Source organism: Cetorhinus maximus, chromosome 1, assembly GCF_964194155.1.
Source record: "Cetorhinus maximus chromosome 1, sCetMax3.hap1.1, whole genome shotgun sequence".
Classification (NCBI taxonomy): domain Eukaryota; kingdom Metazoa; phylum Chordata; class Chondrichthyes; order Lamniformes; family Cetorhinidae; genus Cetorhinus; species Cetorhinus maximus.
The window spans coordinates 214,980,221-215,004,088 of NC_135879.1; the positions used below are offsets into that span (position 1 = coordinate 214,980,221).

Genomic DNA, 23,868 nt, shown 5'->3' on the forward strand with positions numbered 1-23,868 from the left:
ATCACTGAATCCCCCCACTATCAACATTCTGCGGGTTACCATTGACCAGAAACTGAACTGGACTAGCCATATAAATAGTGTGGCTACAAGAGCAGGTCAGAGGCGTGTAACTCACCTCCTGACTCCCCAAAGCCTGTCCACCATCTACAAGGCACAAGTCAGGAGTGTGATGGAATACTCCCCACTTGCCTGGATAAGTGCAGCTCCCACAACTCTCAAAAAGCTTGACACCATCACGGACAAATCAGCCCACTTGATTGGTGCCACATCCACAAACATTCACTCCCCCCATCACCGCTGCACAGTAGTAGCAGTGTGTACCATCTATAAGATGCACTGCAGGAATTCACGAAGGCTCCTTCGACAGCACCTTCTAAACCCACAACCACTACCATCTAGAAGGTAAAGGACAGCAGATAGATGGGAACACCATCACCTGGAAGTTTCCCTCCAAGTCACTCGCCATCCTGACTTGGAAATATATCGCCGTTCCTTCACTGTCGCTGGGTCAAAATCCTGGAACTCCCTCCCTAACAGCACTGTAGATGTACCTACACCACTTGGACTGCAGTGGTTCAAGAAGCAGCTCACCACCACCTTCTCAAGGGCAACTAGGGATGGGTAATACATGCTGGCCCAGCCAGCGAAGCCCACACCCTGTGAGTGAATTTAAAAAAACTATAGGCAACACCCTCCACTACATGCAATACACTCCACTACACGCAACACACTCCACTCACTATATGTAACATGCTTCGCTATATCTAATATATACCTCTATACATAATATATTCGTCCATATGTAATGCACCACTATGCGTTACATAGTTCATCCTGTGTGTTATTCTGCATGTGATGATGCATACTCCTCCTCCAGTGCCATATCGTGTATAGCACATCTGAACCGCTGTATCCAATTCATTTCTGCCTATGCGTTTTACAGGGTGTAGTACCCTCCTAGCAATACTATCTTTTATGCACCACATTCTAAACTGTATTATTTTATATGTTTCACAATCTAAGCTGTGCATTATTGCAAAAAATAATGTTTGTGTACGCATGTAGATCTCATCCTAGCCTGGGCATTATTTAGCTGCAAAATCTTGCACTTAATGAATTCCAGAATGTCTATTTAACCTACTTCACTTGCTGTTTGTTCTCTACCGGAATCTTCATCAGTCTTTAATTGATCTACACAGATTATAGTTTTCTGCCCATTCACTGGCATTGATCAGACGTTCCCCTGCAGAAAATGGTTGGATGAAGATGAAGGAGATGGACTGATTGAACGTGAACTTTATGAAATGGTTTCGCTGCGACAGAAGAGACAGAAAAGTACATATGTATTCTCTAAATTCAACTCAACAATTTCATTTCTTGAATTTCTAAAGGATAGTGGGGAAGGGCAGCCTTGTCAGTGTTCTAGTTAATGAAACTTGAAGTGGCGCATTGCAAGCAGAAAGTATAAGAGCGACTTTCTTAACTTACTCGCTCTAACTAGGTGATTGAACTTTTTCCGGTGTTGCAGCCTATGTTCTTGGTGCGATTCTCCTGTAACCGACATACTCAGTGTTCTCTTTCCACCAGCTCCTCAGTAAATATTTTCAGGAACAAAAACAAAAAACAAAAATTGCTGGAAAAACTCAGCAGGTCTGACAGCATCTGTGGAGAGAAAGACAGAGTTAATGTTTCGAGTCCAGATGATCCAGTTCTGTTCTTCAGAATAAATATTTTCAGGGCTCCCAACTCCTTTAGGGAGAAAGAATGCCTGTCCTCTCCACTGACAGACCCAAAGTCTCTAATGCAGCATCGGAGAAGCTTGGAGTCCGCTCGCTCGCTCTTTCAGCCATTTGTTACTCAAGTTGTTTTTGGGTCTCTGCAGTTCCCTCTACAGGGACACTGGCTGCCTTTAAATAGCATTCTTGACGCTTGATATCGCACTCCTCTCCCACTTCCCCACAGATGAGCGTGCAGCCAATGAATAGCACAGGTAGCGCTGTCTGCACCCACAGATAATTATAATTAGCAAGCAGTACAAATATTGCAGAAGAAGTTGTCGGGCTGTGGAATTCACTTCCAGGGTCAGTAATTAAGGTAGGAACTATGTCAACATGAAGATTAGATTGAATGTGTCGATGAAGGAAAGAGGGATGAAACCATATCATAATAGGAAAATGTGATTTGAACCATCTGCTTGTGTGGAGGATAAACACTGACACAGACTGGCTACCAGGTCATGTGATTAGTGCACACTGCCCAGAGCGAGACTGCCACCTCCTACTCAGCACATTACACTCTGCCATGTGGAAACAATTTGTCTGGAGTGACAAACAGGGCAAAAGTCTTTGCAGCCAACTTTGCAGCATTTCTCTGGCCACCAAATGAAGGCTTCTGTTATTGAACACTGTCTCCTTCCTCCACATCAGCATGAAATGAGTCAATGAATGTTAAAGACCTCGTATAAATCAACAAGATTCACATTGATAATAAAGGCAAAATACTGCAAATGCTGGAAATCTGAAACGAAAACAAAAAATGTTGGAAAAACTCAGCAGGTCTGACAGCATCTGTGGAGAGAAAGACAGAGATAACGTTTCAAGTCTGTATGACTCTTCTTCAGATCTGGCCATCTCTGTCTCTCTCTCTCCACAGATGCTGTCAGACCTGCTGAGTTTTTCCAGCATTTTGGTTTTCGTTTCATATTGATAATGTTGTTTTACCCTATTGCCTATTCTATTTGCAGAATAGCCTTATAATTAGAGCACGTGTTAGGTAAAAGGCATCCCAATGACTTCCTGTAATGTCAAAAACCACTAGGGTCCATCTTGCGAAGGGCATCACTCCCTCTGTAGCTTGACCTAGCTCTGTCCCATTCACTTGCCACAGAGTATGTTAAAAAAAAGCAATTTTTTTTTCTCTTTTTTTTACTAGAAAATCCATGGTCACTGTGGATCTGGACAAGCGATATTAAGAATGCAGGAACAGATGCTAATGTTTTCCTCCAGCTATATGGTGACAAAGGGAAATCAGATGAGATGTGCCTGGACAACAACTCAGACAACTTTGAAACTGGGCAAACAGATAAGCTTATGGTAAGTGGCAGATGCTGTGGGATCCCTGTAACTGTGTTCCTCCACCTCTCCATATTGCAAATTTGCTGCATTTCAACCAAATCCATAAAGGTAACTTTTGTATGAAGTTTCATAATTGATGGGTATTTACCATATAGTTTCTCCTGTAGCATTATTGCTAGGGAACTTCTCTAATCGATTCACCCTACCCTCCATTACCACTTGGGACTCTGCTAGTGAATTAATCACTGCCACCCTCCACATTTCCCTCTATAATATCCGTTCACATGTTAACACTGCCATTGTCATGCAAAACATCCTGGCTTTGACTATAACTTGTTCGGTGGCACACCTCCCCTAAACAAACCCTCCCAGCCTTGACTGTATTTTACACCTGAGTTCTACAGGGTAGTGTCCTAGGCCCAACCGTCTTCAATTGCTTCATCAATGACCTTCCTTCCATCATAAGGTCAGAAGTGGGGTTGTTCGCTGATGATAGCACAATGGTCAGCACCATTTGCGACTCCTTAGACACTAAAGCGGTTCATGTCCAAATGCAGCAAGACTTGGACAATATCCAGCCTTGGGCTAATGAGTGGCAAGTAACATTTGTTTTTTTTAATTCATTCACGGGATGTGGGCTTTGCTGGCTGGGCCAGCATTTATTGCCCATCTCTAGTTGTCCTTGAGAAGGTGGTGGTGAGCTGCCTTCTTCAACTGCTGCAGTCCATGTAGGTACACCAACAGTGCTGTTAGGAACGGAGTTCCAGGATTTTGACCTAGCGACAGTGAAGGAACGGCAAAATATTTCCAAGTCAGGACGGTGAGTGACTTGGAGGGGAATTTCCAGGTGATGGTGTTCCCGTCTATCTGCTGCCCTTGTCCTTCTAGGTGCTTGTGTTCGTGGGTTTGGAAGGTGCTGTCCAAGGAGCCTTGGTGAATTCCTGCAGTGCATCTTGTAGGTGGCACAAACTGCTGCTACTGTGCATCAGTGGTGGAGGGAGTGAACGTTTGTGGATGTTGTGCCAATCAAGCGGGCGGCTTTGTCCTAGACAATGTCAAGTTTCTTGAGTGTTGTGGGAGCTGCACTCATCCAGGCAAGTGGAGAGTATCCCATCACACTCCTAACTTGTGTCTTTTAGATGGCCTTTGGGAGTCAGGAGGTGAGTTACTCACCGCAGGACTCCTAGCCTCTGACCTGCTCTTGTAGCTACAGTATTTATATGGCTAGTCCAGTTCAGATTCTGGTCAATGGTAAGCCCCAGGATGTTGATAGTGGGGGATTCAGTGATGGTAATGCCATTGAATGTCAAGGGCAGATGGTTAGAATCTCTCTTGTTGGAGACAGTCATTACCTGGCACTTGTGTGCCACAAAGGTTACTTGCCACTTGTCAGCCCAAGCCTGGATATTGTCCAGGTCTTGCTGCATTTGGACATGGACTGCTTCATTATCTGAGAAGTCATGAATATTGTGCAATCATCAGCAAACATCCCCACTTCTGTCCCTATGATGGAAGGAAGGAAATTGATGAAGCAGCTGAAGATGGTTGGGCTGTGTACACTACCACATCCCATCGTGATGTCCTAGAACTGATATGATTGACCTCCAACAACCACAACCATCTTCCTTTGCGCTAGGTTAGATTCCAACCAGTGGAGAGTTTTCCCCCTGATTCCCATTGACTCCAGTTTTGCTAGGGCTCCTGGATGCCACATTCTTTCAAATGCTGCCTTGATGTCAAAGGGCAGTTACTCTCAGCTCACCTTGGGTGATCAGCTCTTTTGTCCATGTTTGAACCAAGGCTGTAATGAGGTCAGGAACTGAGTGGCCCTGGTAGAACCCAAACTGGGCATCAATGAGCAGGTTATTGCTAAGCAAGTGCTGCTTGATAGCACTGTTGATGACCTCTTCCATTACTTGACTGATGATGGAGAGTAGGCTGAAGAAGCAGTAATTGGCCTGGTTGGATTGGTCCTGCTTTTTGTGCACAGGACATACCTGGGCAATTTTCCACATAGCCAGGTAAATGACAGTTTTGTAACTGTATTGGGACAGCTTGGCTAGGGGCGCAAGTTCTTGAGCACAAGCCTTCAGTACTATTGCCAAAATATTGTCAGAGCCCACAACATTTACACTATCCAGTTCCTTCAGCCATTTCTTGATATCAAATGGAGTGAATCAAATTGGCTGAAGACTGGTATCTGTGTTGCTGCGGACCTCCAGCAGAGGCTTAGTTGGATCATCCACTCGGCACTTCTAGCTGAAGATTGTAGCAAATGCTTCAGCCTTCTCTTTTGTATTGATGTGCTGGGCTCCCACATCATTAAGGATGGGGATATTTGTGGAGCCTCCTCCTCCAGTGAGTTGTTTAATTTTCCACCACCATTCATGACTGGATGTGATAGGACTCCGGAGCTTAGATCTGATGCGTTGGTTGTGGGATTACTTAGTTCTGTCTATCACTTGTGATACTTGGGCACGCAAGTAGCCCTGTGTTGTAGCTTCACCAGGTTGACACCTCATTTTTAGGTATGCCTGGTGCTGCTCCTGGCATGCCCTTCTGCACTCTTCATTGAACCAGGGTTGATCCTCTGTCTTGATGGTAATGGTAGAGTGGGGGATATGCCGGACCATGAGGTTACAGATTGTGTTCGAGTACAATTCTGATGCTGCTGATGGCCCACAGTGCCTCATGGATGTCCAGTCTTGAGTTGCTAGATCTGTCCAAAATCTATCCCATTTAGCCCGGTGGTAGTGCCACACAACACAATGGAGGGCATCCTTAATGTAAAGGCAGGACTTGATCTCCACAATGCCTGTGTGGTGGTCATTCCTACTGATACTGTCATTGACAGATGCATCTGCACAGGCAGGTTGGTGAGGATGAGGTCAAGTATGTTTTTCCCTCTTGTTGGTTCCCTCACCACCTGCTCCAGATGCAGTCTAGCAGCTATGTCCTTTAGGACTCAGCCATCTCAGTCAGTAGTGGCACTACCAAGCCACTCTTGGTGATGGACATTGAAGTCCCCCACCCAGAGTACATTCTGTGCACTTGCCATCCTCAGTGCTTCCTCCAAGTGATGTTCAATATGGCAGAGCACTGATTCAGCTGCTGAGGGAGTGTGGTACGTGGTAATCAGCACGAGGTTTCTTTACCCATGTTTGACCTGATGGGTTTTTGCAACAATCGACATTGGGTCATCGTTAGACTTTTAATTCCAGATTTTTATTTAATTCAAATTCCACCATCTGCCATGTAGGATTCAAACCCGGGTCCCCAGAACATTACCCTGGGTCTCTGGATTACTAGTCCAGCAATATAACCAGTATGCCATAGCCTCCCCCCATACCATTGCATCCTCCCATGCCACACAAGTGCCAGACAATGACCATCTCCAACAAGAGAGATTCTAACCATTCCCCTTGACATTCAATGGCATTACCATCACTGAATCCCCCACTGTCAACATCCTGCCAGTTACCATTGACCAGAAACTGAACTGGACTAGTAGCTACAAGTGCAGATCAGAGGCTTGGAACCCTGCAGCGAGTAAATCACCTCCTGACTACCAAAGCTTGTCCACCATATATAAGGCACAAGTCATGTGATGGAATACGCTCCATTTGCCTGGATGAGTGCAGCTCCAACAACAATCATGAAGCTGGACACCATCCATGTCAAAGCAGACTGCTTGATTGGCACCACATCCACAAACATTCACTCTCTCCACCACCAAAACACAGTAGCAGCGACATGTACCATCTACAAGCTACACGACAAGAACTCAGCAAACCTCCTTCGACAGCACCTTCCAAACCCACGACCGCCACCATCTAGAAGGACCATCTAGCAGATAGATGGGAACACCACCACCTGGAAGTTCCCCTCCAAGCCACTTACCATCCTGACTTGGAAATATATCGCTGTTCCTTCACTGTCGCTGGGTCAAAATCCTGGAACTCCCTTCCTAACAGCACTGTGGGTGTACCTACATAGACTGCCACTGTTCAAGAAGGCAGCTCACCACCATCTTCTCAAGGGCAATTAGGGATGGGCAATAAATGCTGGCCCAGCCAGCGAAGCCCACATCCCATGAATGTATTAAAAAGTCACCACTAACTCCGCCCACAATGCTACAATCGTGTCACATTTACTTCATTTTTATTTATTCCTGGGATATGGGCATCACTGGTAAGGCCAGCATTTAGTACCCATCCCTACTTTCACCGGAGTAGGGAGTAGAATCAACAGGCTGCCTCCCCCTTCGCTGTGGATGTCGCGCGGGAGTGAGTGACACCAAGACATAGTGACAGGCTTAGGAGTTGCAAAGCTTGGGCAAGGGTGTTAATCACTTGTACATAATGTTCACTATTGTAAATAAACTCCCAAGAATATCTCCTTGTCTGTGGCTCCTTGTTATGATGAGCAGTGTTCCTGTCACTTGGTCCCTGCACAAGATGAAGGCAGGTGTCTCAGTCCAGGGCCTCTTCCCTGTGCTTTGTGCAGCCTTCAGACCAAAGTGATGGTCCAGCTTCACGCTCATTGGACACATTACTGATGCCTGCACCTCGACGGTGCTTGTTATTGCTGCCAGAATGTTGTGGGCAGGCGTCACAGAGTTCCATCATTCTCTCTGTGTGCTCTCAGCATCTTTGAGGTGGGGCTGGCCCCCATCTCTTCAGCATCTGTGACCGGTGACACTGCAGCTAAAGGGGTCAGGTGCTGAAGGCAAACAAAGGATTAGATGCTTCTAAAGTTTCATGGCAGCATCTCCATGATGTGACCCTTATCACAGATCAGCGACAAGTGGGCTGTCCTTAGCCAGACAGGAATCAGACATTCACAGAGGCAGTGTGAAGATCTGTGGACTGTCCTCACTGCATGTTGTCATCATCCTCCTGAAATCAAGCTACTCTGAGGGTCTCCCAAGCGCATCTGCCTTGTCTAGACAGTGCAATGGCCTCATTGCCGGCATCCTTTTCTTCGAGGACCTCATCATCATCATCCCCTCGATGTCCTCCTCATCGGAGGAGACGTGCAGCTCCTCCATCTCCTTCCCAGCCAGTTCCTCCCCCTGTTGTAGCGCCAGGTTGAAGATCACACAGCAAGCGATGATGATGCGCGACACCTACTGGGGACTGTATTGCAGTGCTCCGCTGGACCTGTCAGGGCACCGGAACCTCATTTTGAAAATGCCTATCGTTTGCTCAACCAAAGTTCGGGTTGCGGCATGAGCTCCGTTATACTATTGCTCTGCTGAAGTATGAGGCTGCCACAAGGACATCCTCTATGGTAGCCCCTGTCCCCGAGGAGCCAACTCTGCAGCCTCTCTGGACCCTGGAAGATGTCAGAGTTCTGAGACCTGTTGAGGATGTAGGAGTCATGGATGCTTCCTGGGAATCATGCCTAGACCTGCAGGATGTGTCTGTGATGGTCGCAGCTGAACATTCAGCGAGTGGAAGCCCTTGCAGTTGGCGTAATTGACGGTCACTTGCATGGCCACTGGCAGTGGATGCCCTCCATGTTCTCATGGCGACAAATCCTGCAGCAGGTGGCATATGTGACCAACCAGTTCCCTACACATGTGCAGTCTTCGGTAACACTGGTTCTCAGCCATCAGCAGGAATGACAGGCGGTGTCTATAGAACCTGGTCTGGCGAAGCACCTACAAGTGACGGCTCACTGTGGATCTTCAGCTGCGTGCGCAGCAGGCCCTGCGCCCCTTCATCTTGAGGGAGGTGCTTCTCCCTTTGCCGAGCCAGGCCCCTCCATCACTCTCTTCTTCCTCTCTGCTCCCTGTAAGCCATGAGGCATACGCTGAATCACCAGGCTCCATGATCCTGATGTTCCCTTCCTGCAGAATCAAAGCGAAAGATGTGTGGGTTAGCATAGGTGTACTAAGGACCTCTCTTGGTTAAATCTGAAGGCCCCCTCACATGTGCAGGAGGGTGCTGGCCACCACTTGGATGGCCAGTGTGTAGCGTGCTCATTGGCTGTCTGAAACCCAACACACCTCCACCCCACTCCACTTAACCAATTGGCGGCAGCTTCAGCCACTGGACTGCATGATGTGCTCTCAGCTCAGACGGAGGCATTCTCCTAACCCGCACTGCAAGACTGCACTGTTAGCTTGAACCATGATGGATACTGGTCCAAACCTTAATAAAGACATTGCAAGGGGCTCTGAGCACCTCCACCAGTGACTGCGCCATGGCCACCTTTCACAAGGGGATTGTACAACTTGCCCAGTTGGCCAATTACTCTGCTGCCCCCTAAAACACACATTAATTTGCAGCCTGCGCCCGAGGGATGAAAAGTTCTGAAGCATTTTGTGGCACTTTCATGTGTTTGCGCTGCTTGAGTGGGCAGAAAAGCTTCAGAGGTCCGATTCCCGACTGTCATTGGAGCTGCAGCTGAACGGTCTCAGCTGTGGAAGAATGCTCACATTTGACAAGCTTTTCCAATTGTGTGGCCATTTCCCCCACACCCCCAGCATCTGCTTGAGTCTTTCCTTTAGACTGTCTGGGCTGCCTGCCCCCCAATACCCCCAGTCTGACTCGCACTGGAGCCCTTGCCCCAGCACCGCACTGAAAGCCAGCCGGGGAACAGTGACTTGCCTGTGCCCCCCCTCTCCCCCCCGCGAATGTGCGGCGCCTCTCCCTTGATGTCTTATGGGCGATACTCGCGAGCGCTGCGCCAGGTTGTGTGCACTCACCTCCGAGCTCCCCTCGAAGTTCAGCTCGCCCGGTGCACACCTGTTAAAGGCAGTCGTGAGGCACGCTGTTCTGAAGTCCTGCCAACTTGGACAGTAACTTTGACGTGAGGGGAGAGGGCGTGATTCCAGCAAGCAGAGCTAATAATTAGATGCAAATATATTAAAATGACATTCACGATGCGCGGCAGCAGGAAACGTGGCCCGTCATTGACGGATGGAGCGGATGATCGCAAACTGGTCTCACAACGGCGTGAAACCAATTTTTGACCTTCTTGCCATATTGCCACCCCATGACGCCTGACGCCAATGGGGCTGGAAAATTCCAGCCCATGACTGAAGTACACAAAGCAGAACATGATTCTGTATGGATTGATTTTTAAAGATTCACTTCATGTGTCTTTTGCCTCTTGTAGATTGAACTCCCAGAACTAGGAACCATTTACAAGCTGCGAATCTGGCACGAGAAAAGACATCCTTTTGCTGGCTGGCATTTGAACAAAGTGAGTTATTAAACTGAAATAAGAAAGCGCAGAGTAAGGAAAAGCTATAGCATGTCGGGTAGGGTAGTGCTAACGTTATTGCAACAGTAATTCAGAGGCACAGGCTAATGCTGTGGAGGTTTGAGTTCAAATCCCATGATGGAAGCTGGTGGAATTAAAATCAATTAATTAATAAATCTGGAATAAAGAGTTTGTACATTTTCATGGTGGTCATGAAACAAAATGAATCATCATTAAGCTAAGTAAAAGCCTTGAGACTTATTGTTATGACCGATGCAGTTAGTAAAGCGGAGTTATTTAAAAATCCCTGAGGGGAACATTAAACAACTGTCATAACGTATAATTTTAAGTGTTATGTTTGAGATACGACTCTAAATTCAGGAATCAGACCATCAGTTCTTGAGGTTTTACATTAAACTAATTGAAACATTTTATTAATTTACACAGGTTAAAAATATATGTACACATGGCTACAAATTACTACTGTTATAGCTTTAACAAATTCCTAAACTAATCTCCATTAAGCCAACAGCAACCCATAGACTTAACCAAACACCAGGCAAAGCATTTTCACCTTACGAATTCAAAATGAGGTTCTTTTCACTGTGGAGCCAGTTGGAGGCTTGCAGCTGCCTTTTGATCTTACATTGCCTCTGCTCTGCACACCCGAAAACTACTGAAGTTATACCTACCACCACTGATTGAATTCGAATTCTCATTGTCTCACCAGCCTCTTTGAACTTTAACTTCTAACAATGAAACCCCTTTCATAGTAACTATTTTATTAGTAATGTAAACATATGGCTTGGTAGCTGCTAGAAAGGCGTCAAGTTTTCACCCCACTTCTTGAACGCTCTATTCAAATAATGCAAATGCACACTATCTTTCTTACATATCAAAACTAGTACTCCATCAAAGCACCCAGACTGGCTGGCTTTAATCCTATTAAGACACACCCGCAGACTAAACCTCTATTTTAGAAGAAAATGTTTCCAAAATGCTATATACATTAATAGCTTCATGATATCTGTATGTGACCCTAGACCCACAACACTGTGGTTGACTCTTATTTCTGAATTGGATGAAACGGCTACAGAAAAGTCATAGTGATGTACTTACACCAAATGGACTGCAGTTCAAGAAGGTGGCTCACCACCATACTCTGATGGGGAATGAGAGAAGGGGAACAAATTCTTACATTCCATGAAAAATAAAGAAAATCTGACAATCCCACTCCTGCCATAGGCCAGTAAAATCTGCACAGTTGTGGATTTTCCCTTTTTTATTTCCTTAGGTTTGGACCATACATTTACTCTGAACCTGAAACTCAATCCAGTGGCATCATTACGAAGAGTCACAGAGTCATAGCGCGGAATCTTGTGCCTTCCCCTGTGGCTAGTTTAGTGGTGGGAGGCATTCAATCAGGTGGGAGATTGGTGGGTGGGGACTTTGCCACATGCTTGCCTCCACCCTGGTTAAGACCATAGAAGGAAGGCCTGTAGACAGCCTTCCTGCCCCCACTGCGGGTTGCTTGCAGGCACCTCTGGGGAGTCCCTCACTCAAAGGCACTCAGTACCTGATCGAAGGTCCTGTCATCAGGTAGGGCGATGGCCCACAGAGACCTAGCCCCTGGTCCTTACTGCTGACCTTTCCTTCCTGCCTCCCCACCCACTCCCAACCAGAACCTCCACCCCTCCCACCACTCACCTCTGGCTCGGGATCCAACAATGATAGTAGGCCTCGGATGGGTGTCGTGCTGACCTCTGATTGGCCAGCAGCTCTTGGCAGGCGGACTTCTGCTCCCGCAGTTCTTGCTGGCCTGTCAAGTGCCCGAGTGGAACAAAATGTTTCGGGCCTTCCTGGAAAGTGATAACGCAGGACTCTTGCCGGATCTCCAGTCGTGGCCCAAGACCCTCATCGCTTCCACAAGATTTTGTCCTTGGAAGCATTGTCACAGAAGGAGGCCATTTGGCCTACCAAGTCCATGTTAGCACTTTGTGGAGCAATCTAGTCAGTCCTGCTGCCTGCTCTGTCCCCATATTTAGCCCTACCAGTTCATTTTCCTGAAGTTCCCATCCAATTTCCTTTTGAAATCATCGATCATCCCCAATTCCACCAATTTGCCGTGAGTTCCACTTGATGAGTGAATAAGTTCTCCCCCCTAAATCTCTTCCCCAAAATCTTAGATCTGTTCCCATCAGCTAATGGGAACAACTTTTCTTTGTCTTTCTTATCTAAAACTGTCATAATCTTGTAGAATTCTATCAAATCTCCCCTCAATCTCCTTTGTCCAAAGAGAACAACCTTAGCTCCTCCAGCCGTTTACACAACCAAGGAACTGAATTTTACATTTTTCGATGTCCCTTCTTCCCCTGCGATGTCCCCTCTTCCACTGCGACACCCCCTCTTCCCCGCGATGTCCCCTCTTCCCCCTGTGATGCCCCCTCTTCCCCCAGTGATGTCCTGCCTTCCCCTGCGATGTCCCCTCTTCCCTGCGATGTCCCCTCTTCCCCCTGCGATGTCCCCTCTTCCCTGCGATGTCCCCTCTTCCCCCTGCAATGTCTTCCCTTCCCCTGCAATGTCCCCTCTTCCCCTACAATGTTCCCTCTTCCCCCTGCAATATCTTCCCTTCCCCTGCAATGTCCCCTCTTCCCCCTGCAATGTCTTCCCTTCCCCTGCAATGTCCCCTCTTCCCCTGCAACGTCCCCTCTTCCCCTGCAATGTCCCCTCTTCCCCCTGCAATGTCTTCCCTTCCCCTGCAAGGTCCCCTCTTCCCCTGCGATGTCCCCTCGTCCCCCTGCAATGTCTTCCCCCTGCGATGTCTCCTCTTCCCCTGCGATGTCTCCTCTTCCCCTGCAATGTCTTCCCTTCCCCTGCGATGTCTCCTCTTCCCCTGCGATGTCCCCTCTTCCCCCTGCGATGTCTTCCCTTCCACCTGCAATTTCCTTTCTTTCCCCATGATGTTCTCTCTTCCTCCCCACCTCGACATCCTCTCTTGCACCCTTCCAATTATGTCCTTTTTTCCCCTTCACCGCAATGTTCTTTTTTAGACGTCACCCCCCCACCAACAGATATATGACTAGGCCAATAAATTTCACCGTGGTGAATCCTCAATGTTGGCTATACTATCAAGGATGAATACAGAATGTAAACAGGAGCTGCCACACATGAAGGAAAAATCTGAGGGAGAGTTACCCAGTAGTTATAGACTCATAGAGTCATAGAGGTCCAGAGCACAGAAAAAGGCCCTTCGGCCCATTGAGTCTGCGCCGGTCAAACAAGTATCTAACTATTCTAATCCCATTTTCCAGCACTAGGCCCATGGCCTTGTATGCCATGGCATCGCAAGTGCACATCCAAACATTTCTTAAATGTTATGAGGGTTTCTGCCTCTACCACCCTTTCAGGCAGTGAGTTCCAAATTCCCACCACCCTCTGGGTGAAAATATTCTTCCTCACATCCCCTCTAAACCTCCTACCTCTTACCTTAAATCTATGCCCCCTGGTTATTGATCCCTCCACCAAGGGGAAAAGTTCCTTCCTGACTATCCTATCTATGCCCCTCATAATTTTATATACCTCAATCATGACCCTCCTCAATCTCCTCTGCACCAGGGAAAATAACCCCAGTCTATCCAATCTCTCCTCATAGCTAAAATTCTCCAGCCCAGACAACATCCTGGTAAATCTCCCCTGCGCTCTCTCTAGTGCAATCACATCCTTCCTATAATGTGGAGTCCAGAACTGCACAAAGTACTCTAGCTGTGGCCTAACCAGCGTTTTAGACAGTTCCAGCATAACCTCCCTGCTCTTATATTCTATGCCTCGGCTAATAAAGGCAAGTATCCCATATGCCTTCTTAACCACCTTCTCTACCTGTTCTGCTACCTCAAAGGACTGGTGGACATGCACCTCTGATGCATGTCCCTCTGATCCTTGGTACTTCCCAGGGTCCTACCATTCATCGTGTATTCTCGTGCCTTGTTTGTCCAGCCCAAGTGCATCACCTCACACTTATCCAGACTAAATTCCATTTGCCACTGATCAGCCCATCTGACCAGCCCGTCTATATCCTCCTGTAATCTAAGGCTATCGTCCTCACTATTTACCATCCCACCAATTTTTGTGTCATCCGCGAACTTACTGATCAACCCGCCTACATTCAAGTCTAAATCATTTATATACACCACAAATAGCAAGGGACCCAACACTGATCCCTGTGGAACCCCACTGGACACAGGCATCCAGTCACAAAACTACCTCTCAACCATCACCTTCTGCTTCCTGCCACTCTGCCAATTCTGGTTCCAATTTTCCAAATTGCCTTTGATCCCATGGGCTCTTACCTTCATTATCAGTCTCTCATGTGGGATCTTATCAAAAACCTTGCTGAAGTCCAAATGCATTGCCCTCATCTACACACCTGGTCACCTCTTCGAAAAATTCAATCAAATTGGTCAGACATGACCTCCCTTTAACAAAACCATGCTGACTGTCCTTGATTAATCCCTGCCTCTTCAAGTGCAGATTAATTCTATCGCTCAGAATTGCTTCCAATTGTTTCCCCACCACTGAGGTTAGACTGACTGGCCTGTAGTTCTGTGGTTTATCCCTTCCTCCCTTCTTGAATAATGGTATCACATTGGCTGTCCTGTGGCCAGAGAGTGCCAGCGCTGCTACTATCTCCTCCCTTGCCTCACTCAACAGCCTGGGATACATTTCATCCAGGCCAGGAGATTTATCTACTTTTAAGCCTGCCAGACCACTTAGAACCTCCTCCCTTTCTATGCTAATTTCTTTAATTATATCACAGTCCTTCTGCCTGATTTCCATACCGACGTCATCCCTCTCACTTGTGAACACGGACACAAAGTATTCATTTAGAGCCCTACCTACGTCTTCCAGCTCCACACACAAATTACGGCTATGGTCCTTAATGGGCCCTACTCTTTCCTTAGTTATTCTCTTACTCTTAATGTACTTTTGTAGCATCCTCTGATGGATTGTTTATACCATCTGCCAAGTGCAATTTGTTTTCACACTTTCACTTTTAATTTAGCTTCTATTTAGTTTCGTCTCTCCCTCAGCCATGCCTCAGCTCTGATTCAGAACATTGTGGATTCAAATCCCACTTTGGAGACTTGAGCACACAACCCAGGTTGACACCTCAGTGCTGTGCTGTCAAAGGTGCTAATTTTTTGAATGAGACATTAAACCAAGGCCTTGCCTGCCCTCTCAGGTAGATGTAAAAGATCCCATGACACTCAGCTGAAGATCAGGTTAAACTGAATTGTGATGTCCTTCACAGTCGAATAGCCTCCACTTTTCACTGCCTGGGCATATATGTGGACCAAGGCTTCTGGCGCTATGGAGCTAGACCCCCACATGCGTTAGCATTTTTGAGAAAAGTGGAAAGAATTTGCATTTGTATAGAACCCTGTCACATCCTCAGCATATCCAATGAATTGCTTTTTAATTGCAGCCACTGTTATGTTGACAAACACAGCAGCCAATTTCCACACACGAAAATTCCATAAACAGCAAATGCGATGAAGAACAGCAAATTTATTTTTGGTTCTGTTGGTTAGGGGGAAAATGTTGACAAGGACAGCATAAACTCCTTGGTCTTTTTTGATTGGTAATATGGAATCCATTTAGCCACTTAAAATTTTCATCTGAACATCAGTCTTGTTATGTTTTCAGGATTTTATTTACTTATTGCGGATTTCACATTTCAGACCATTATTGTCAGAATCGCAGAGTGTGTTTTCTTTTTATCCAGAGGATATAAATTGATAGTATGGGTAGGGAATGAACAGAGGACTTTCCAATTCATTTCCTTTTACTTGTTTTATCACACACCCACATGAGATCTCTCTTGACATTAGGAGCTAGCAGAATAACCCTGTGCCTTAGGTTTTAACTACAAAACAACTTCATTCAAACTTAACAGATTGATTGGACAACAGGCTAGATGGGTTGTGGTTGTTGGGGGTCAATCATCTCAACTCCAGGACATCACTGCAGGAGTTCCTCAGGGTAGTGTCCTAGGCTCAACCATCTTCAGCTGCTTCTTCAATGACCTTCCTTCCATCTTAAGGTCAGAAGTGGGGATGCTCACTGGTGATTATACAATGTTCAGCATCATTTGCGACTCCGTGTCCAAATGCAGCAAGAGCTGGACAACATTCAGGTTTGGGTTGATAAGTGGCAAGTAATATTCGTGCAACACAAGTGCCAGACAATCACCATCTCCAACAACAGAGAATCTAATCATCTCCCCTTCATATTCAATGGCATTGTCATTGTTGAATCCCCCACTCTAATATCATAACCAATAATGGGGGTTACCATTGACCAGAAACTGAACTGGACTAGCCATATAAATAGTGTGGCTACAAGAACAGCTAGAGGCTGGGAATTCCGTGATGAGTAACTCACCTCCTGATCCCCTAAAGTTATGTCCATTATCTATGAGCTAGAAGTCAGCAATATGGTGGAATACTCTCCGCTTGCCTGGATGAGTGCAGTTCCGGTGACATTTAAGATACTCAACACCATTTGGGACGAGGCAGCCCACTTGATTGGCACCCCATCCACCACCTTCAAAATTCACTCCCTCCGATGCACAGTGTTAGCAGTCTTACCATCTACAAGATGCACTGCAGCAACTCGCCAAGGCTCCTTCCAAACCTACAAACTTTACCACCTAGAAAGACAAGGGCAACAGGTGCATGGGAACACCACTACCTGCAAGTTCCTAACTGGCTGCTACTTCAACTACAATACAGCAGTGACTACACTTCAATATATGTCCTTGGTTGTAAAGGGACATCCTGAGGTGATGAAAGGAATGATATGAATGCAAGCCTTTGTTTGCTTTTCGCAGTATAATGTCACATTCCTTGGCAGAGATTTCCACTTTGCTTTCTGATTGGTCTGACAGTGGCGGGTCAGAATACAACCTGAAAACAGGATGCAACAATAAATGTGTGGGCATCAATAACATGGCACATGTGAGACTTAAGTGGTATAGGCAATTATTGAGTGTCAGGCCCCCAAATAAAATGATAGCAACAGGAGATCATCAGTGAATGGCAGCAGCAGTTGTATATGTGCAATGAGTCTTTGGAGCAACCATCAGAAACTGCACTCCAGGTTTTGGGCTACACACAAGCAAATCTGAGAAATCTACTGAATATTTTAAAAGATGCAACTGATTGTATAAACAAATATTAATATTACCTGAGATTTAATCCAGGTGATTTAATATTACCAAGTGGATTTGGGCCTGTGTCTAGATTGTGATACAAACACTAAGGGCTGGATTTTTGCGATGACTCCAGAGACTTTTAAAAATGGCGGACAGTACCTGGATATGGAAGTCCCGCCCCATTTCCGACCAATACAATTTTCATCAGTTGGGGAAAGGGGACGGGGCATGAGTTACACAAGCATAAAACGTGAACCTGCTGGGTCGAAAATAGTGCTGAGACCTTCTTTTCGCTGTTCTAAGAGCCTTAACCCGTACTTTGGGAGTCACAAATTTATGGAGGAGATGTAAAACACTCTTGGATGCTGCATAGCATCTGTTTAAGTATAATGATCTAAAGTTATTTAAATTCCCAGCCCATTAAAAAAAAACTAGGCTGCAGCTGTCAGAGTGAAAAAAAACACACGCTGCCAGAATGAATTGATTGATAGGCCATCTGACATGGCTTAGACAAAACCATTACCATTCTGTTCCTACAGTTTCAGTATATTTCATTGTTGACATTTCCTGAGGGCTGTTATTACAACTGAGGACATTATGAATGCTTGGCTGAGTTTCAAAAGGTCTAAAACCAATCATCTCAGCAAGAGGGCTGGGTTCACATTTTGACTGACAGTTTTAAGAGGCTATTAAAGGATTAGATGCCTTTCATGCGGCTATTGAATAGAAGATTTTTTTTTATTATAATGGATTGACCACTTGAGGGTTTTAAAATCTTTGAATGGATTTCATGGATTTTTTTTTCTGTATTAAGTGTGTATTAAACTGTTGGAAGTTTACTTTTTTCATCTCCACGTGGTTTCTGAGATCTACCCATAATGGATACTGGGTGGGTGGCTATGGAGGAGGCGTGTGAGGTGGCATAGAGGGGGGATGGGATAGGTGGAGGGGTGAGGGCTAGAGGACCTAACAATCTTTTATAAAACTGCGCCTATGTCTCAGAGAGCTGAGGTGGGCCTTCTATCTAGCCCACTTTGGCACTCACCATCCTCTGTGGCCACTTCTGAACTGTCTCCAGAGGTGGCAGGCTTGACTCGATCAAGTGTGGAAGCCCACGCTTCCCCTGAATAAAATTTGTATGTGACAGGTCTCTTTATATCAAGGCGGGTCAGCCGAATTGGGAAATTTCCCGACTTGAGCTCCTTGCCTTGGTAGCGAAAATACTGCCCTATGTGCATATGTGCTCTGATTTACTGCAGGTGACTTTAATGAAATCACTGACGAAGGAAAAATATAGTTTCAAATGCGGCCGATGGTTGGACATCAATGAAGATGATAATGAGATCATACGGGAGCTGCCTGCTGAAGGAGACTATGTGGATGAAGTCCAGCCCTGTGAGTGCACAAGTGAAGTGGGAAGAAAGCCAGGCAGACTGCATTCAAATTTTTTGATTTTGTTTTGATTTTGCACTTTTCATTTATTTTTGCTTTCGCTCATCGTCTTCTTCCTCCCCCATATCCGAATACTTCAAAGCCAATGCACATCCGTGCTCCTGGAAGGCCACACACCAAGGTGCTGCTATATATAAACAGATGGGTTGGGGTGGGGGCAAGATATAAAACATCAGGAGAAGAATTACTGTGGGTAATCTTGACCTGGGGCGGGTGTGTAAACCAGGGGCTATCGATTCACCCACCAATTGTACATCTCTTCAGATTTTCATCTCTACGGCTTCAACACAAATGTAAATCAGGAGAGATGTACAACAGGTGATTATATCGCTCACACAATTTCATCCAAAGTCAAAATTACTCCCACTATTTTTACTCACTGTTGCAAAACGCCACTTGTTATAGTGAGAAGAACTGGAGCTTTTTATAGTTTTTGTTTATATTCTTTCACTCTCTGCGCCCACCATTTAAGGTGCTTTTCTCTTTCCGCCATGACGTGTGTTATTTCCCATCTGAGACAGAAGCATGATCACTAGTTATTTGGGTATGAACAGCAATTAGGTGGTATACAGGATCAAAGGATATGCAGATAGGGCAGGCAGTGAAGCTGATGTAGAAATTTAGCCATGATCTTATTGAATGGCGAAGCAGTCACGAGAGGCTGAATGGTCGAATTCCTGTTTCTTATGCCCCCAAGGTGACATCCTCTTCATCAGCAAATCGCATTGTCTTCCCCAGTTCACAATCAGAAGCGTGCTGAGATTAGAAGCTCACTATGTACAGGGATATACTGATCTGCACTCCGTAGTCGTTGCTGTGTGCCACATTGTCAGTAATCTCTGTTTGGGCACCACTGGGACATTGAGGCTTTAAAAGCAAGCCCTGCAGGCAGTACCCTCAGCCTAAGTGTGACATCCATGGTAATGATCATGTTCTATGTGTATTCCTTGCAGTGGTGAAGTACCGGGTTATCATTTGCACTGGCAAAGTAGGCGGCAGTGGCACAGATGCCAATGTCTTTATTTGCCTGATAGGCCTGAAGGGAGACACAGGGGAGCGGGTGCTTTATGACAGCAAGAATAACGTCAATAAATTTGAGAAGGGCAATGTGAGTATAACACATGCAGTCTAAACAGAAAGTCTTTCTACACTGATTCACCCAGTATGTCTGTACTCTGATTATTTACCCAGTCTGTCTAAATGCTGATTATTTACCCAGTCTGTCTAAACCCTGATTATTTACCCAGTCTGTCTATACTCTGATTAGTCACCCAGTCTGCCTAAACCCTCATTATGTACCCAGCCTGTCTATACTCTGATTATTTACCCAGTCTGTCTATACCCTGATTATTTCCTCAGTCTGTCTAAACCCTGATTATTTACCCAGTCTGTCTATACTCTGATTATTTACCCAGTCTGTCTATACTCTGATTATTTACCCAGTCTGAATATACTCTGATTATTTACCCAGCCTGTCTATACCCTGATTATTTACCCAGTCTGTCTATACCCTGATTATTTACCCAGTCTGTCTGTACTCTGATTATTTACCCAGTCTGTCTAAACCCTGATTATTTACCCAGTCTGTCTATACTCTGATTATTTACCCAGTCTGTCTATACTCTGATTATTTACCCAGTCTGTCTATACTCTGATTATTTACCCAGTCTGAATATACTCTGATTATTTACCCAGCCTGTCTATACCCTGATTATTTACCCAGTCTGTCTATACCCTGATTATTTACCCAGTCTGTCTGTACTCTGATTATTTACCCAGTCTGTCTACACCCTGTTTATTTACCCAGTCTGTCTACACCCTGATTATTTACCCAGTCTGTCTATACCCTGATTATTTACCCAGTCTGTCTGTACTCTGATTATTTACCCAGTCTGTCTAAACCATGATTATTTACCCAGTCTGTCTAAACCATGATTATTTACCCAGTCTGTCTAAACTTTGATTATTTACCCAGTCTGTCTTTACCCTGATTTACCCAGTCTGTCTATACCCTGATTTACCCAGTGTTGATGTTTTTACCCTGATTTACCCAGTATAAGTTTTCAAACTATCAATATCTTGCTGTATTGCCTATTTTCAGGCAGATGAGTTTATCATTGAGGCAGTAAGTCTGAAGAAAGTGACAAGGGTGCGAATAGGACATGACGGGAGAGGTGGAAGCTGTGGCTGGTACCTGGACAAGGTGGTCGTGAAAGAAGAAGGAGCTCCTGAGTCACAGGCTGTGGAATTCCCGTGTTACAGGTTATTAGTTTTACCCACCAATTAATCCATCTTAAAGGATATTAGTGCGACTGCATTTCTGTGCACAGTGTGTGTTTCTGAATGGGGTCAGGGAGCGGCAAAAGAAAAAGGTTTTCGCAAAAGGTGAAGTAAAGTCAAAAAATAAATTACTATTCATCACCAGGTGGCTGGATAAAGGTGAAGATGATGGGCAAATTGTTCGAGAACTGGTTCCAGCAGGCAATGCACAGATGCTTAAAAGTAAGTAAGGTTTTTGTCTGAACTTTGCAAATTTGAGTCAACCAAATTTCTTCCTTCATAAAGGGGCTTGCCCACTTCAACAGGGAGGTTGCATTTAAAGGAGGATTTTTTTTAAGGGAATGTGCCACATCACTTTAAATAGGTGTACCCACAGTGAAGAGTATCTATTTAAGGCGGAAGTGTCACCTTAGGGGGAATTTTTATTTAAAGCCTCTCTAGCATGGTTTAACTTGTATAGCATAGATGTTGCAGCAGCCCAAAGAGACAATTCTGAAAATATAACTATCATGTTGGACTGCGTGACGCCTTTGAATCATAAAAGAGTTTTTGCTTCTCTGCTCCTTCTGTTTCTCTAACCACATTTCATGTAGTCCCATCAGAAGACCTCAGAGCAGCTGGAGCCCACTGACTCTGGAGAATTGTGTGTTCCCAGAGCCAGGAAACTGAGTGTAATGGGGCGAATTTCAACAACCAGCCAGTCACCTGTTACTTGGCTAACATATAGAAACCTATCATATTCTAACAGGACTAGACAGGGTAGATGCAGGAAGGATGTTCCCGATGGTGGGGGAGTCCAGAACCAGGGGTCACAGTCTGAGGATATGGGGTAGAACATTTAGGACTGAGATGAGGAGAAATTTCTTCACCCAGAAAGTGGTGAGCCTGTGGAATTCATTACCACAGAAAGTAGTTGAGGCCAAAACGAGAAGGAGTTAATATAGCTCTTAGGGTGAAAGGGATCAAAGGATATGGGGAGAAAGCGGGAGCAGGCTATTGAGTTGGATGATCAGCCATGATCATAATGAATGGCGGAGCCGGCTCGAAGGGCCGAATGGCCTACTCCTGCTGCTAGTTTCTATGTTTCTATATGGGCAGACAACAATTGAACATGTGGGAGTGATGTAGGTGGTGGTTGGAGGGTCGGCTGTTGTACCTGGGCCACCTCATTAATGCCCAAGGCCTATCTGATGCAATTTTCAATTGGGCATTTAAAAGGATGAACAACCCAGGTCATCTGAAACCAATGAGAGGCTACTTAATTATGTAAATTAGAGCTCAACAATGACTTAGATTTACATAGCATTCCAAGACACTTCACAGAAGCTCTTATCAAACAAAATTTGATATCAAGCCATATAAGGAGATAATAGAACCGTGACGAAAGAGTTAGGTTTTAAGGATGCTAAGGAGACCATATGACCAGCTCTGAAGACGGGTCATACGAACTCGAAACATTAACTCTGTTTCTCTCTCCACAGATGTTGCCAGACCTGCTGAGTTTTTCCAGCATTTTTTGTTTTTGTTTAGGAGTCATTGTAGGTTGTTTTGGGAGCAAGCAGTCCAATAGAGAGAATATAAGGTTGGAAGCTCAGCTCAAAGTCAATAAAGATGATGAGGTTGCAATGGGTGGTTCAACCTCAGAAGGTGGTCAGGACTAGGCAACAGAGTATGTGCCAGGGATCGAAGACAATAGCTTCAGACTTCCATTATTTAACTGTGCAGGTTGTAGATTTACAATTATGGTTTTCAGTTACAAATTTGTCCAGTTAAACAGGCATTGAGTGACTTAACCAGTTGTTCCTAAAGCACTTTAGGATATCCTAAGGTTATGGGAGACATCATATAATTGCAAGTCTTGTTACATTTTTTTCTTGAACCTATGAAGCTGTCATCTTTTGTTGAATATTGTTCCTGGGATGGAATTTTCAGATATCCGTTACCATATTGTTGTGAAGACAGGAAGTGTGCCTGGAGCCAGCAGTGATTCAAAAGTTTTCATCAAACTGTACGGAGAGAAGGGAGACACCAGCAAGCATTCCCTAGCCATTTCTGACAATGACTTGGGAAATTACTTTGAACAAGGCCGTGTAGACGTTTTCATCATTGACACAATGGATATTGGAAAAGTAAGTACATCTCGGTGCTGATTGTGGAGTGTACCTCTGAGATATTCTCTAACTTGCTGACTATTTGCACTCTGGCTAGGAGTTTATCAAGTGAATGACAGCATTATGTCCAAGATATCTTCTCTCGGCTAGATACACAATATAAAACTATAACCCAGAAGGAAAAAAACAGTTCGGACCAGCACTCTTATTTCCCATTTTTTACTGGTATTCGATTTTAAGGTATAAATGACCAGTTCAGACGAGTATTCTTATTTCCCAGTTTTTACTGGTATTCGATTTTAAGGTATAAATGACCAGTTCAGACGAGTATTCTTATTTCCCAGCTTTTACTGTCTTTTTTTGTTCTGGGAAATTATTGTTGGCCATATTAGTGAGCAAACACTCAATGAATTATATGATTTTTTTTTGCCTGCTATTGTAATGCAACCATCAACCCATTTATTTTAAAGGGACTAACATCACGGAAAGACGACTGCCATTCAAGTGCATTTAGCATTTGTTT

General features: G+C 45.2%; 1 protein-coding gene across 1 annotated transcript in view; it reads left to right on the top strand.

The window, feature by feature from the left end:
* The window catches only part of loxhd1a (lipoxygenase homology PLAT domains 1a), a 184,336-nt gene that overhangs the window by 61,389 nt on the left and 99,079 nt on the right, over positions 1-23,868 (top strand). The window contains exons 9-16 of the mRNA XM_078539341.1: positions 1,200-1,335; positions 2,932-3,092; positions 10,203-10,289; positions 18,762-18,897; positions 19,908-20,062; positions 21,056-21,216; positions 21,380-21,456; positions 23,167-23,363. Coding sequence (XP_078395467.1) covers positions 1,200-1,335; positions 2,932-3,092; positions 10,203-10,289; positions 18,762-18,897; positions 19,908-20,062; positions 21,056-21,216; positions 21,380-21,456; positions 23,167-23,363 — 1,110 coding nt within the window. The remainder of the gene's footprint in view (positions 1-1,199; positions 1,336-2,931; positions 3,093-10,202; positions 10,290-18,761; positions 18,898-19,907; positions 20,063-21,055; positions 21,217-21,379; positions 21,457-23,166; positions 23,364-23,868) is intronic.